Source organism: Muscardinus avellanarius, assembly GCF_963383645.1.
Source record: "Muscardinus avellanarius genome assembly, chromosome: 1".
In the NCBI taxonomy this organism is placed as follows: Eukaryota; Metazoa; Chordata; class Mammalia; order Rodentia; family Gliridae; genus Muscardinus; species Muscardinus avellanarius.
In genome coordinates, this window is record NC_137786.1 from 220,628,359 (window position 1) to 220,642,140 (window position 13,782).

General features: G+C 43.5%; 1 protein-coding gene across 11 annotated transcripts in view; it reads right to left on the reverse strand.

The window, feature by feature from the left end:
* Window positions 1-13,163, reverse strand: part of CELF1 (CUGBP Elav-like family member 1) — a gene marked incomplete at both ends in the record, with an annotated part of 39,071 nt that extends 25,908 nt beyond the window's left edge. For 10 of the 11 annotated variants that reach the window (XM_080715359.1, XM_080715358.1, XM_080715355.1 and 7 more), the window contains one exon: window positions 13,018-13,088. In XM_080715359.1, the coding sequence (XP_080571485.1) occupies window positions 13,018-13,088 (71 nt within the window). Of the gene's footprint in view, window positions 1-13,017 lie in introns of all 11 variants that reach the window. The other variant, XM_080715357.1, reaches the window with a different exon arrangement.
* Between the last annotated feature and the right edge of the window lie 619 nt (window positions 13,164-13,782).

Here is a 13,782-nt window from a genome sequence, read left to right on the forward strand (position 1 = left end):
CTTTACTTCTCAATTTAAAACAGGGTCTCATTAAGCTGCAGAGGGCCTTGCTATGTACCTGGCAATAGCCTCCCAAGTACTGAGGATGAATCCCAGGGGCATTCCACCTCTGAGATACATCCCCAGCCCCCCCCCCCTTTTTTTTGTGGTACTGGTAGTGGAACCCAGAGGCTTTCTACCCTCCGGGCTATACTCCCAGACCTATTTTTTTAATATATATTTTATTTGGAAACAGGGTCTCACTAAGTTGCTGAGAGCCTCACTAAGCAGCTGAGGCTGGCTTTGAACCTGTGCGATTCTCCTGTCTCAGCCTTCTAAGCGCGGGGATTACAAGCCTGCGCCACCATGCCCAGCTACCCCCAGCCCTATTTTTAATTCTTTATTTTGAAACAGGGTCTCACTGAGTTGCAAAGGGCCTAAGTAGCTAAGGCTGTTCACGAACCCGAATCCTCCTGTCTCAGCCTCTCAAATGCTGGGATTGCAAGCGTGCGCCACCACTCAAGGCTCCTTCTCCCTTTTTAATAGTCTTATTAAACCTGGCATGGTGGCACACACCTATAATCCTAGTATTTGGGAGGCTGAGACAGGAGGATCGCAGGCTTGTGACCAGCCTCAATAATTTGTGAGGCCCTCTGCAACTCAGACCGTTTCAAAATAAAGAATAAAATAGGTCTGGAGGTGTAGCTAAGAGGTAGAATGCCCCTGAGTTCAATCCCCAGCACCACGATAAACAAACAAACAAACAAACCCAATACTTGGGAAGCTGAGACAGGAGGGTTGCAGATTCGAGGAGTCTCAGCAAGTGGTGAGACTCTTATCAACCTAGTGAGACTCTGTTTCAAAAAAAATAAAATAAAATAAAATAAAGCTGGGGTGCAGCTAGAATGCCCCTGGGTTCTATCTCCAGTACTACAAAAAAAAAAAAAAAAAAAAAAGGTCTTACTCGGTTAACATGCACTAGCCTTGAACCTGTCATCTTCCTGCCCCAGCCTCCCAAGGGGGCAAAATTACTGGTAAAGTTTTTCAATAGATGTTAGAAGAGAATCACCTGATTTCTGCCTAAAATACCTGATTAGAACATCAGCCTTTGAAGATGAGTGTCTATTGCTTAATCATACTGCTCTTGGACTAGGTTCCTGGACCAAAACAAAAATCTGCCTCATGAATTTTCAAAAATTGTTGTGATTTAAACAATACTGTGCTATTGTAGCTTTTTCTTTTTTTGATTATCTGTGGTACTAGGTATTGAACCCAGGGCATTCTACCTGTGAGCTACATCCCTAGTCCTTTATTTTTTGTTCTGAAACAGGTTGTCACCAGATTGCTAAATTGCTGAGACTGTTCTTGAACATGCTATCCTCAGTCTCCCAGACCCAGATTGTTTTTCTTACATTGTCGAATGTACTATTTCTTCAAGACTTATACCACTTGGTTTCCATTACCAAATGCAACCATTTTAAATCCAACAAGTTCCCCCCAGACCTATCAGACCAAGCTAATAATACTATTTTAGGATCTCCATTCTTTCTTTTTTTTTTTTTTTTTTTTTTGTGGTGCTAGGTATGGAACCCACGGGTATTCTATCTCTGATCTATATCGCAGCCCTGTTTCCCCACCCCCACTCTGGTACCGGGGATGGTCTTTTTTTTTTTTTGATGTTTTATTTTTTTGAAACAGGGTCTCACTGAGTTGTGAATGGTCTCAAGTAGCTGAGGCTGTCCGTGAACCTTGGTCCTCCGGTCTCCACCTCCCGAATGCTGGGATTACTTGCATGCGCCACCACACCCAGCTCCCGGCCCTGTTTTTTATTCTTTCTTTTGAAACAGGGTTTCACTGAATTGCAAAGGGCCTCATTAAGTTAGCAGAGGCTCTCTGCAAACCACAATCCTTCTGTCTCAGCCTCCGAAATGCTGGGATTACAAGTGTGTGCTACCATACCTGGGTAGTAACTCCATTCTTATCCTACAACTTTTAAGGACCTAGGGGAATCTTGTACTATAAATGTTTCTACTCAGAAGGTAGCATCTGAGCCAGGCCTGGTAAGGTAATCTCAGTACTTGAGAGGCTGAGACAGGAGGATCCTGGTTGTCAGCCAGCCTCAGCCACTAAAGTAAGGCCCTCCACAACCACAACTTAGTGAGACCCTGTTTCAAAATAAAGAATAAAAACTAGGGCTAGGAGCCAGGAGTGGTGGCGCATCATCAGCCCTCCTAAAATTTTATTTTGAAAGCTGGGCGTGGTGGCACACACTTGTAATCCCAGCATTTGGGAGGCTGAGACTTGAGGATCAAGGTTCGCGGACAGCCTCAGCTACTTAGTGAGGCCCTCTGCAACTCAGTGAGACCCTGTTTCAAAATAAAGAATAAAAAAATGGGCAGGGGGTGTAGCTCGGAGGTCGAATGCCTCTGGGTTCCATCCCCAGACCCACAAAAACAAAAACAAACAAACAAAAACAACTAGGGCTAGGGGGTGTGGCTCGGAGGTAGAATGCCCCTGAGTTCAATCCTCAGGGGTGCAAAAATAAAATAAAATTATAGCATCTATTTCATAGCCCTACTCTCACCATTTATCCAAATCATTAACAATTTAAATTCCAAAAAACTAACAAGGATGGCTTTCCTTCTGGTATTTGCTTGCTTGGCCCAGAAATTATATCATCATATTTAAATCTTCTGGTTAGCCTGGCATGGTGGTGCACTCTTGTAATCCCAGCATTTGGGAGGCTGAGACCGGGGAGGTTCTGACTTGTGGACACCCTCTGCAACTTAGTGAGACCCTGTTTCAAAATAAAGAATAAAAAATAGGGAAGGGGGGTGTAGCCTGGAGGTCGAATGCTGTAGGTTCCATCCCCAGATCCGTGGGGGTGGGTGGGTGGGGGGACTTCTGGATTCTAATAAACTAAACGCTAATTTTCTTTAGAGGAAAAACAAGTGTTGTTGTTGTTTTTTTAAACCATTGTCATCTTCTGAATGGTGTTTGAAGATCCTTAAGAATACTGAAACCCAGGGGCATTCGACCTCCAAGATACACCCCCAGCCAGCCCGATTTTGTGGTCTAAGTTGCAGAAGGCCTCAATAAGTAGCTGAGGCTGGCTATGAACCCAGATCTTCCTGTCTCAGACTTCTTCCAAGTACTGAGATTACAAGCGTGTGCCACCATGCCTTTCCAGGAATACTAAATTTATGAAAGAGTCCAACCTCTTTTAATCCCTTAATCTCTTATAACTGAACATCCACAGGGGCTATTCTCATACCACCTTTGTTGAATTTAGCACTATCTAAATGTCAAGTGCTTGCTGGACGTGGTGGCACAAGCTTGTAATCCCAGTACTTGAGAGGCTGAGACAGGAGGATCAAAGTTAGTGGACAGACTCAACTACTTAGTGAGGCTCTATGAAATTTAGTTAGATCTTGTTTCAAAATTAAAAAAAAAAAATAGGGCTGGGGGTTTCGTTTGGAGGTAGAAGGCTCTTGGGATCCATCCCGTTTTGCAAATAAAAACAGAAGTTTTTTTTGGAGGGGATGGTACTGGGGCTTTTACTTCTTATTTGAAAACAGGGTCTCATAGGTTGCTGAGAGCCTCACTAAATTGCTGAAGCTGGCTTTAAACCTGTGATCCTCCCATCTCAGCCTGCCAAGTATCGGGATTATAAGCATGCGCCACCATGCCCAGCTTCCATCTCTACTATATATTCAACACCTATATCTTCATCTGGCTGTATTCACCTCTCCTAAGGACTGACAGCAGGTTGAAGGCAAAAAGAATTTTAATTCCTCTTCACTCTTGTAGACATACCTGGTGTGGTGCCTGGTTCAACGTTAGCACTCAAATGTGGGCTGGTAGGAATTTCTCACTAATGATCACATTTCCTTGTGAATCCAGCCAAAATGAATGTTGTATACAAAAAGGACTCAAAATTTAAGCCAGCTATCAGCTATCAACTCCTATATTATTTGGTCAGCACACAATCAAGCAATCTTCAGTTTTTAAAAAGTGTTTTTCTGGGTATGATGGTGCATAATAGTAATCCCAGTGCTTGGGAGACTGAAACAAGTGGGTTGCAAGTTCAAGGCAACTCTCAGCAACCTAGCAAAACCATTTTATTTTATTATTTTTTATTTTATTTTATTGGTAGTACTGGGGTTCCTGGAAGCCCTTCTACCTCTGGGCTACACTCCCAGACCTATTTTTATATCTTTATTTGGGAACAGGGACTCTTAAGCCAGCAAGGCTGGCTTCGAATCTGCGGGATCCTCCTGTCTCCGCCTCCAAAGTGCAGGGATTAGAAGTGTCCGCCACCATGCCCGACCATTTTATTTTTTAATTCATTTTTTATTTTTGGTAATGGGGTGAAACCCAGGGGCATTCTACTTCTGAGCTACACCTCCAGCCCTATTCTTTATTATCAAACAGAGTCTAAGTTGTGGAGGGCCTCACTAAGCAGCTGAGGCTGTCCATGAACCTGCGATCCTCCTGTCTCAGCCTCTGAAGTATTAGGATTAAAAGCATGTTCCACCATGCCCAGCTTTCTTGTTTTTATTTTGAAACAGGGTTTCACTAGGTTGACAAGAGACCCTCTAAATTGCCGAGGCTAGCTTCAAACCTGAGATCCTTCTGTATCAAACTCCCAACTACTGAGATTATAGGCACATGCCACCCTGTCTGGCTTTGATTTTTTTTAATACGAAATCTTGTATTTTACAAGAGGGTGAACGATGAGGTAGTTAACAATTTGAGAAGCACTGCCCAGATATTGCAAATTATTCAGCCAGGCTGAAGCAGCTGTGGAGATCAAGTAGCTGGAGTTATGTACTGGCTTATTCCTTCCTCCAATAAATACCGAGTGCTTAGTTATACAGATTAATAATGTCAGATTACACATTGTTGAATAAGAAAAATATGGGGAGTTTCCCAGGAGTTCATGAAAGTGGAGTTAAAATTGAAGATGTCACTATCAACTACATAAAAATAAAAAGAGTGAAGCAACCTGGCTGTGGTGGCCCACAATTGTAATCCCAGTACATAGGAAGCTGAGACAGAAGGATTGCAGGTTTGAGGCTAGCCTCAGCTGCTTAGTGAGGCCCTAGGCAACTCAGTGAGACCCAGTTTCAAAAATAAATTATAGCCGGGCGTGGTAACCCATGCTTGTAATTCCAGCATTTGGGAGGCTGAGACAGGAGGATCCCAGTTTGCAGACAGGACAGCCTCAGCTACTTAGGTCCTTTGCAACTCAGTGAGACCCTGTTTCAAAATAAAGAATAAAAATCAAGGCCGGGTGTGTAGCTCCGAGGTATTATGCCTCTGGGTTCCATCCCCAGTACTGCAAAAACAAATAAACAAATACTCTTGAGATATAATGCCCCTGGGTATTCCATCCCTGGTGTTCCATCCCTAGCAACGCAAAAAAAAAAAAAAAAAAAAAGAAAGAAAGAAAGAAAAAAATCAGTGAACTGTGTACTTTTTAAAAAGGGCAAAGAAAAATCAGTGAACTGTGTACTTTTTAAAAAGGGTAAATTTTTGAGCTGAGGGTTGTAGCACATGCTTGTAAATCCAGCATTCAGGAGGCTGAGACCTGAGGATTGCAGTTCACAGACAGCCTCAGCTACTTAGTGAGGCCCTCCGCAACTTAGTGAGACCCTGTTTCAAAATAAAGAATAAAAAATAGGGTAGAGGGTGTAGCTTGGAGGTCGAATGCCCGAGTTCCATCCCCAGACCCGTGAAAAATAAAAATAAAAATAAAAATGGTAAATTTTATGGTACCTGAGTTACATCCCACATGAGAGGATGGAAGGATGCCAGCTAAGCCAAACCATACCATGCCAGAAATTATATGGCAGGGAAAGGTTAGAAGAACAGCGCATGCAGTGAACAGAGCTTGCATCTTTTTTTTTTTTTTTTTTGGTGGTACTGGGGCTCCTGGAAGCCCTTCTACCTCCGGGCTACACTCCCAGACCTATTTTTACATTTTTATTTGGAAACAGGGTCTCCTAAGCCAGCGCGCACGGCTGGCTTCGAACCTGCACGATCCTCTTGTCTCTGCCTCCCAAGCGCGGGGATTACCAGCGTGCGCCACCACGCCCGGCCCAGAGTTTGCATCTTGAGATGGAGTTTCCAAGTCTTCCAGCTACAGAGTTTCTGACAAACATCATATCCCAGTTCACATTAGTCTTGAAAGCCTAATATGCGAGCTTCAGTGGATATCTGGTATCTGTGTTTACCCAAATGGGCTGGTAAACACAACCTTCATGGCTGTTTAAAAAACTTTTCTGAAAACTATCATTATTCATTTTGCCACTTCATCTCTATCATAATGAGTTGATTTCCTTTTGTTCCTTACACAAATAGAAAATTTTCATAGTTGCCAATCCCTCCACCTCCCCACAGGAAGAGATGCTTGTTAATTCCAACCTCTAGCCACCACCTGACCTCACCAGATCCCTGCGGCTCACATACTGTGCTAACGAAAAATGGGAACAAAAGTGCATGGGAAATAAAAAGAGCCTAGGAACATGGGTCTGAGTTACTTGCCAGCTGTTCTCCAGTGAAACAAAGACAGAATATGTCTATGCTATAAGGAAGTAACTGTCATTTGGATAAATGGAGATCTTCCAATCACATGGGATATTGGGTCCAAAAAAGGTATAGGTTTTAAAGTCACCATCCAAGCAGGGTGGTACAGGCCTGAAATCCCAGTACTTGGGAGGCTGAGAGAGAAGAATGGCAGGGTTTGTTTTTTGTTTTTTGGTACTAGGGATTGAACACAGAGGCATCTACCTCTGAGCTACATCTCCAGCTCTAGTTTATAAATTCTTTAATTTTTTTTTTTTTTGGTGTGTGTGTGTGGGGGGGGGGGGTTACTGGGGTTTCTGGAAGCCTTTCTACCTCCGGGCTACACTCCCAGACCTATTTTTTATATTTTTATTTGGAAACAGGTTCTCTTAAGCCAGCATGGCTGGCTTCGAACCTGCACGATCCTCCTGTTTCCGCCTCCCAAGTGCGGGGATTACAGGTGTGCGCCACCACGCCCGGTGTTAAATTTTTTTAAATTTTGAAAACAGGGACAGGTTCTTGCTAGGTTGATGAGAATGTCACTCACTACTTGCTAAGGCTGTCCTCAAACCTGCAAATCTGTCTTGGCCTCCCAAGAACTAGGATTACAGGTGTGGGCCACCATACCTGGTGAATCCCAGGTTTGAGGGCAGCCTCAGGAAGTAGTGAGACTCTCATCAACCTAAAGAGATTCAGCAACCATGTAAGTCCCTGTTTCAAAATAATAAAAAGCTCTAGGGTATAGCTTAGAGGTACAATGCCCCTGGGTTCAATCCCCAGTACCAAAAATAAATAAATCTGTGGGAAATGTGATGAATATGGTTTTATTTTATTTATTTATTTTTGGTGGTACTAGGGGCTTTCTACCTCCGGGTTATACTCCCCATACCTACTTTTTATATATATATTTTATTTGAAAACAGGATCTCACTAAGTTAACGAGAGCCTCACTAAGTAGGCTCTAAGTAGTTCAAGGCTGGCTTTGAACTTGTGCAATCCTCCTGTCTCAGCCTCCCAAGCACGGGGATTATAGGCATGCACCACCACGCCCGGCTTGGCTTTATTTTATTGAATGATGTACGCAACAGGGAAAAGGGCTGTATAACAAAGGAATAGAAAACTCAGGGGTGCCGGGCATGGCGCACACTTGTAATCCCCAGGCTTGGGAGGCAGAGACAGGAGGATCGCGCAGGTTTGAAGCCAGCCTTGCTGGCTTAAGAGACCCGATTTCCAAATTAAATATAAAATATTAAAAAAAAAAAAAAAGACTAAGGGGTGAGGAAGAAATGGTAATGACAGAGAACAGAGTGGAGAAGAGAGTGAGATAAGATTGGAAAGGGAAGCTGGGCGTGGTGGCGAATGCCTGTAATCCCAGCATTCGAAAGGCTGAGACCAGAGGATTGCGGTCCGGTCAGTGGATAGCCTTACCTACTTAGTGAGGCCCTCCCCTACTTAGTGAGACCCTGTTTCAAGATAAAGAATAAAAAATAGGACAGAGGGTGTAGCTCGGAGGTCAAATGACCCTGGGTTCCATCCCCAGCCCCCCCCCAAAAAAACCCCAAAAAGATTAAAAAGGAATAAAACCGGTGTAATGGCACATACCTGTAATCCCAGTACTTGTCCGGCTTAAGACAGGAGGATCACAGGTTCAGCCTCCATAACTTAGTGAGACTCTGTTAAAAAGGAGGGGAAAAAAAGGGCCAAGAGTATAGTTCTGAATTCAATCCTCAGTACCACCACCAGAGGGGGTGGGGGGGGGAATGGAGGGGCTGGAATCCCAGTGATGGGCTTCCTTGTTATGCTTACAGGTTTGGGCTCTATGCCCAGATTCTAACATAAGAGAGCAATCAGATCTGTCTTTTGGCTGAACCCAGGGGCAGTCTTACCTCAGAGTTACATACCCATTTTTAAAAAAAAAAAAAACATTATTTTTTGTTTTTGCGGTTCTGGGGATGGAATCCAGGGGCACTCTAACTCTGAGCTACACCCCCAGCCCTAATGTTTTTTTTTTTTTTTGGGGGGGGGTACTGGAGATGGAACCCAGGGGCTTTCGATCCCCGGGCTACACTCCCAGACCTTTTTATATTTTATTTGGAAGCAGGGTATCACTAAGTTGTTGAGAGCCTCACTAAGTAGCTGAGGCTGGTTTCGAAACTGTGCAATCCTCCTGTCTCAGCCTCTCAATTGCAGGGATTATAAGCATGCGTTACCACACCTGGCTCCCAGTTCTGTTTTTGTTTTTGTTTTGTTTTTTTAATTTTGAAACTGTCATACTAAGTTACTGTGCAATGACTTTGAACCTGCAATCAGCCTGTTTCAGCCTTCCAAGTACTTGGACTCTAGGAACATGACACTGCATATGGCCATATTTCTCTTTTTCTTTTCTTATTTCTTTCTTTCTCTTTCTTTTTATTTTGGTACTGGGAATTGAACCCAGGGACATTCTACCTCCGAGCTACACCGCTCCCAGCCCTATTTTTCTTTTTGTGTGTTTGTGTGTGTGGTACTTTAGATGGAACCCAGAGGGTGTTCTACCTCCGAACTACACTCCCAAACCTATTTTATATTTTATTTGGAAACAGGGTCTAAGTAGCTAAGGCTGGCTTCAAACCGACATGACCCTCCTGTCTCAGCCTCCCAAGTACTGAGATTACAAGTGTGTGCCACCAAGCTCAGCTTCCAGCCCAATTTCTTATTCTTGATTTGAAACAGGATCTCTCTAAGTTGCAGAGGGGCTCACTAAGTCGTTGAGGCTGGCTGTGAACCTGCCATTCGCCTGTCTCAGCCTCCCAAGTGCTGGGATTACCAGCATGCGCTACTGCTCAGACCAGTACTAGTGAGTGAACCCAGAGGCATTCTACCTCTGACCTAAACCCCTAGCCCTACTTTTTATCTATTTTTATCTATTCTGAAACAGGGTCTAAATTTGGGAGGGCTTCACTAAGTAGCTCCGGCTGGCTGCAAACCTGCCATCCTCCTGTCTCAGCCTCCCAAGTACTGGGATTACAAGTGTGCCACCATACCCGACTCAGATTTCTCTTTTAGGACAATAAAATCCAGAGGATGAAATAAAAGGAAACAAATCAGAAGGCTTTTGCATAAACTAGCTCCTACAATTAAGGCCTAAGAAGGGGAAATTTGATGTTGGGATCTATCAGAACCTGCGCATGCAGCTGAACTTCCAGGAGGTGAGGAAGACATTATTATAATTCTTGGGTCCTAGTGCAAATATTGGTAAATTGTTTTTAAGGAAGAAGACTCCAGATGGAGATATCCAATGGACAGTTTTTGGATTCAAGTCATAGAGCTCAGAAGACATCTGAGGAATAGAGACCTAAGAAGCAGAAGAGTATACCTGTGCCCCCTTAAGCAATGGGAGGGTTAAAAGAAAAAGGTCTGAGATAATCCTTGAAGAACATCCATATCCTTGGGTTCAAGTAAAGTAAGAGGAACCAGTGGAAGTTTCAGAGTTGACAAAATAGTAGCAATGGCATCCATTTTGAGCAAGAGTAGCAACTAGGGCCCCCATCCCCTGGAGCTCCCAGAGCTCATTCATTATTTCTTCTCTGTAGTAAAGAAATTCTAAAACAAAACAAAACAAAACAAAACAAATTTACGGCTCAATCACATTCCCAAGCAAAATCACTTTAGCAAGAAAATCACTGATTCAGCTGCCTGCTGAAGTAGTGCTTCACTTTTGCCCACTATACCAGTTACCCATCAACTCTCTCCATTGTCACAAATCCTGAGGACCACTCTCTTAGGAATGATATATGTAAATATCACAAGGACAAAATGGGCGTGGTGGGTCACACTTGTAATCCTAGTACTTGGGAGGCTGAGACAAGAGGATAGCCGAGTTTGCCGGTGGCCTCAGGTAGAGTAAGGCCCTCCACAACTTAGTGAGACCCTGTTTCAAAATAAAGAATAAAATAGGGGTGGGAGTGTAGCTCAGAGATAGAATGCACCTGGGTTCAATCCCCAGTACGGGGGGGGGGGGGGGGGGAGGAATGGGGGAAGGGACGACAAGGATAATAAGCTGGGAAGAAGAAAGTTATTTGGTGCTGGGAGTGGAACCCAGGGCTCTATGCATTCCAGGCAAACATTCTTCCACCAAGCCACACTGCCAGCCCTAGAAGAAAGTTTGAGAATACCATCTTTCTCTTGGATTCTCAGCCCCCTATTATCTGGGAAAGAGCCTACTATTTAATAATATTGGGTTTGAATTAGCCTCATTTGCTTGAGGTTCCAAGATACTTTGAAGCCTAGTTAAAGTGACTGAAATCAGAGAGAATTCAGATTTTGAGTGAACCCAGGGGTTGAAAATGGGTCTTTATCAAGTTCAGAATTCAGGTTCCTATAGCTACAGCTCAGGATCATGCTAGCCTTTTAGGTATGTACAATATAGTTATTGCACAGTATTACAGCTACAAAGATTTCTCATTCCCAGCCCACAATTTATTTGAGCAAATTATTGATAGAGAGTCAGTTGTGTGTTCTTTCCTGGAGGGTAGGGGACAATCGGATATTCCTGAAACCATGTGCTAAAGCTGCATTTTTAGTTAATTTGGGAAAACAATATCCAGGATTATATTTTGCATGTCAATACAAAACGCTATATACAATATAAAATCACCCTATTAGTCTCCTCCGTGATAGTCTGAAAACATTAAAATTAAAAGTAATAAAAGCCGGGTGTAGTGGCGCATACTTGTAATCCCAGCATTTGGTAGGAGACAGGAGGATCACAGTTCACAGATAGCCTCAGCTACTTAGTGAGGTCCTTCACAACTCAGTGAGACCCTGTTTCAAAGTAAAGAATAAAATATAGGGCTGAAGGTGTAGCTCAGGGGTAGAATGCCCTTGGGTTCAATCCCCAATTGAAAAAAAATAATACCCCCACCCAAAAAAAAAAAGGAAATAATAAGCTGGGCGTGGTGGTACACACTTGTAATCCTAGTACCTGGGAGGCTAAGACAGAAAGATCAGGTTTACAGCCAGCCTCAGCTACTTAGTGAGACCCTCTGCAACTTAGTGAGACTCTATTTTAAAATAAAGAATACAGCCAGGCGTGGTGGCACACATTTGTAATCTCAGCGCTTGGGAGGCTGAGACAGGAGGATCGCACAGGTTCAAAGCCAGCCTCAGCTACTGAGTGAAGCTCTCAGCAACTTAATGAGACCCTGTTTCCAAATAAAATATAAAATAGGTCTGGGAGCATAGTCCAGAGGTAGAAAGCCTCTGGGTTCCACCTTCAGTACCACCAAAAAAATAAAAAATAATAATTAATAATAATTAAAAAAAATAAATAAAATAAAGAATACAACTAAGGCATGGAGGTGCACGCTTGTAATCCCGGTGTTTGGGAGGCGGAGACAGGAGAATCACACAGGTTCGAAGCCAGCCCCGCGGGTTTAAAAGACCCTGTTTCCAAATAAAAATATAAAATAGGTCTGGGAGTGTAGCTTGGAGGTAGAAGGGTTTCCAGGAACCCCAGTAACCCCCCCACACACACACACACACAAGAAATAAAAATAAAGTATACAAAATCTGGCTGGGTATGTGGGGGAGCTTGGAAATAGAATGCTCCTGGGTTCACTTCTCAGCACCACACACAAAAAGGTAATAATACATAAAATACTTCCTCATAAAAGATTATCTGAAAGTGGACACCAGTGCAAAAGGAATAAAACAACTGTTAAAAACACCTTGGGAGCTGGGTGTGGTAGCGCATACTTTAATCCCAGCATTTGGGAGGCTGAGACGGAGGATGTGGGTTCGGGGCCAGCCTCAGCTACTTAGTGAAATCCTTCACAACTTGGTGAGACCCTGTTTCCAAAAAGAGAATTAAAAATAGAGCTGGGGTTATAGCTCGAAGGTAGAATGCCTCTGGTTTCCATTTCCAGTACCACAAAAAATAAAAACAACAAAAATAACAACAACAAAAAATATCTATCATACAAGAAGCACTACAAGCCGGGTGTGGTGGCACACACTTGTAATCCCAGCATTCGGGAAGCTGAGACCAGAGGAATGTGGTTCGCAGACAGCCTCAGCTACTTAGTGAGGCCCTCCACAACTTAGTGAGACCCTGTTTCAAATAACAAAAAATAGGACAGGGGGTGCAGTTCAAAGGTCGAATGCCTCTGGGTTCCATCCCCAGACCCGCAAAAAAAAAAAAAGCAGCACTAGAGCTTGAAGGGACTGGTGCCAGCACATTTTCTGAAGCTGATATTGCTGGCCATATATCAAATCACCCTTGTGCATAGAGCTCAGTTACAGCTTGGAGGAAATTAGCAGTTATGAGATAGAATCAGACTAAAAAGAAAACAATGGCATGAGAGGACCCAGATTTTGGCTTTTTTACCCAATTTTAAAAAATGTGACTGGTTTTATCAAATAATAACAAAAGTAAAAGTAGGCCATTTCCCCTGCTATGATAGAAATTAAGACAACAAAAATACTTACACGGGACTGGAATTCAAAGAGCAATGATCCACCATCATTTCTGGAAGGAAATCCAACTTAAACGCAGCCATCACCTCACTCTCCCCTTCAGAAGCCAATGATATTAACTTGCTGCACTTGTCTGATCCACAAATACACACAGCTTTAGCTTCCTGGGCCCCACAAAAAACAAAGTGGAAAGAGGAGCTCAGGGAAACCAGCAATAAGTGCCACAGAAAGAGACAGGTCTGGGATTGGGACAGGGAAGGGAGTACTGGATTAAAATGGGGATGTGACCATATGAAGGAAGGCTCAGCCCGGCACACAATGAAAGTGCTGATGCACCAGGCTTGTTTTGTGTGATTTTCCCTGGCGAAGCAGTACTAAGTGCACTGTCAGATAAATAGAGTGTCAGATCCATGAAGATAGCAGTGCCCAACAGAGCAGAAGAAACACAAACTTGTTTCACATCCTCCAAACTCCTCCCTGCAAATCATTTTATGAGGTCCCCCAAAGCCTAAAACTACCTGAAGCTAAAGAACCATCTCGCCTTGTGTGGTCTGAAAATGTTTTTTAGAAGAACTAGGTTGTGAGCCATGGTTTTCAACTTTGTTTCCATGAGCCAAAGACAGTAATGCACACAAGGCTTGGGTCCAAACTAACCACACAGCAGTCACATAAGGAGGAGCAGCGAGGCCATGAGAAGTTGGCCAGAGGAAAGCTAGGTGAGGAAAAGGTGGCCAGAAACTTGCTGCTCACACACAATTATCCCTACTGGACTGACCC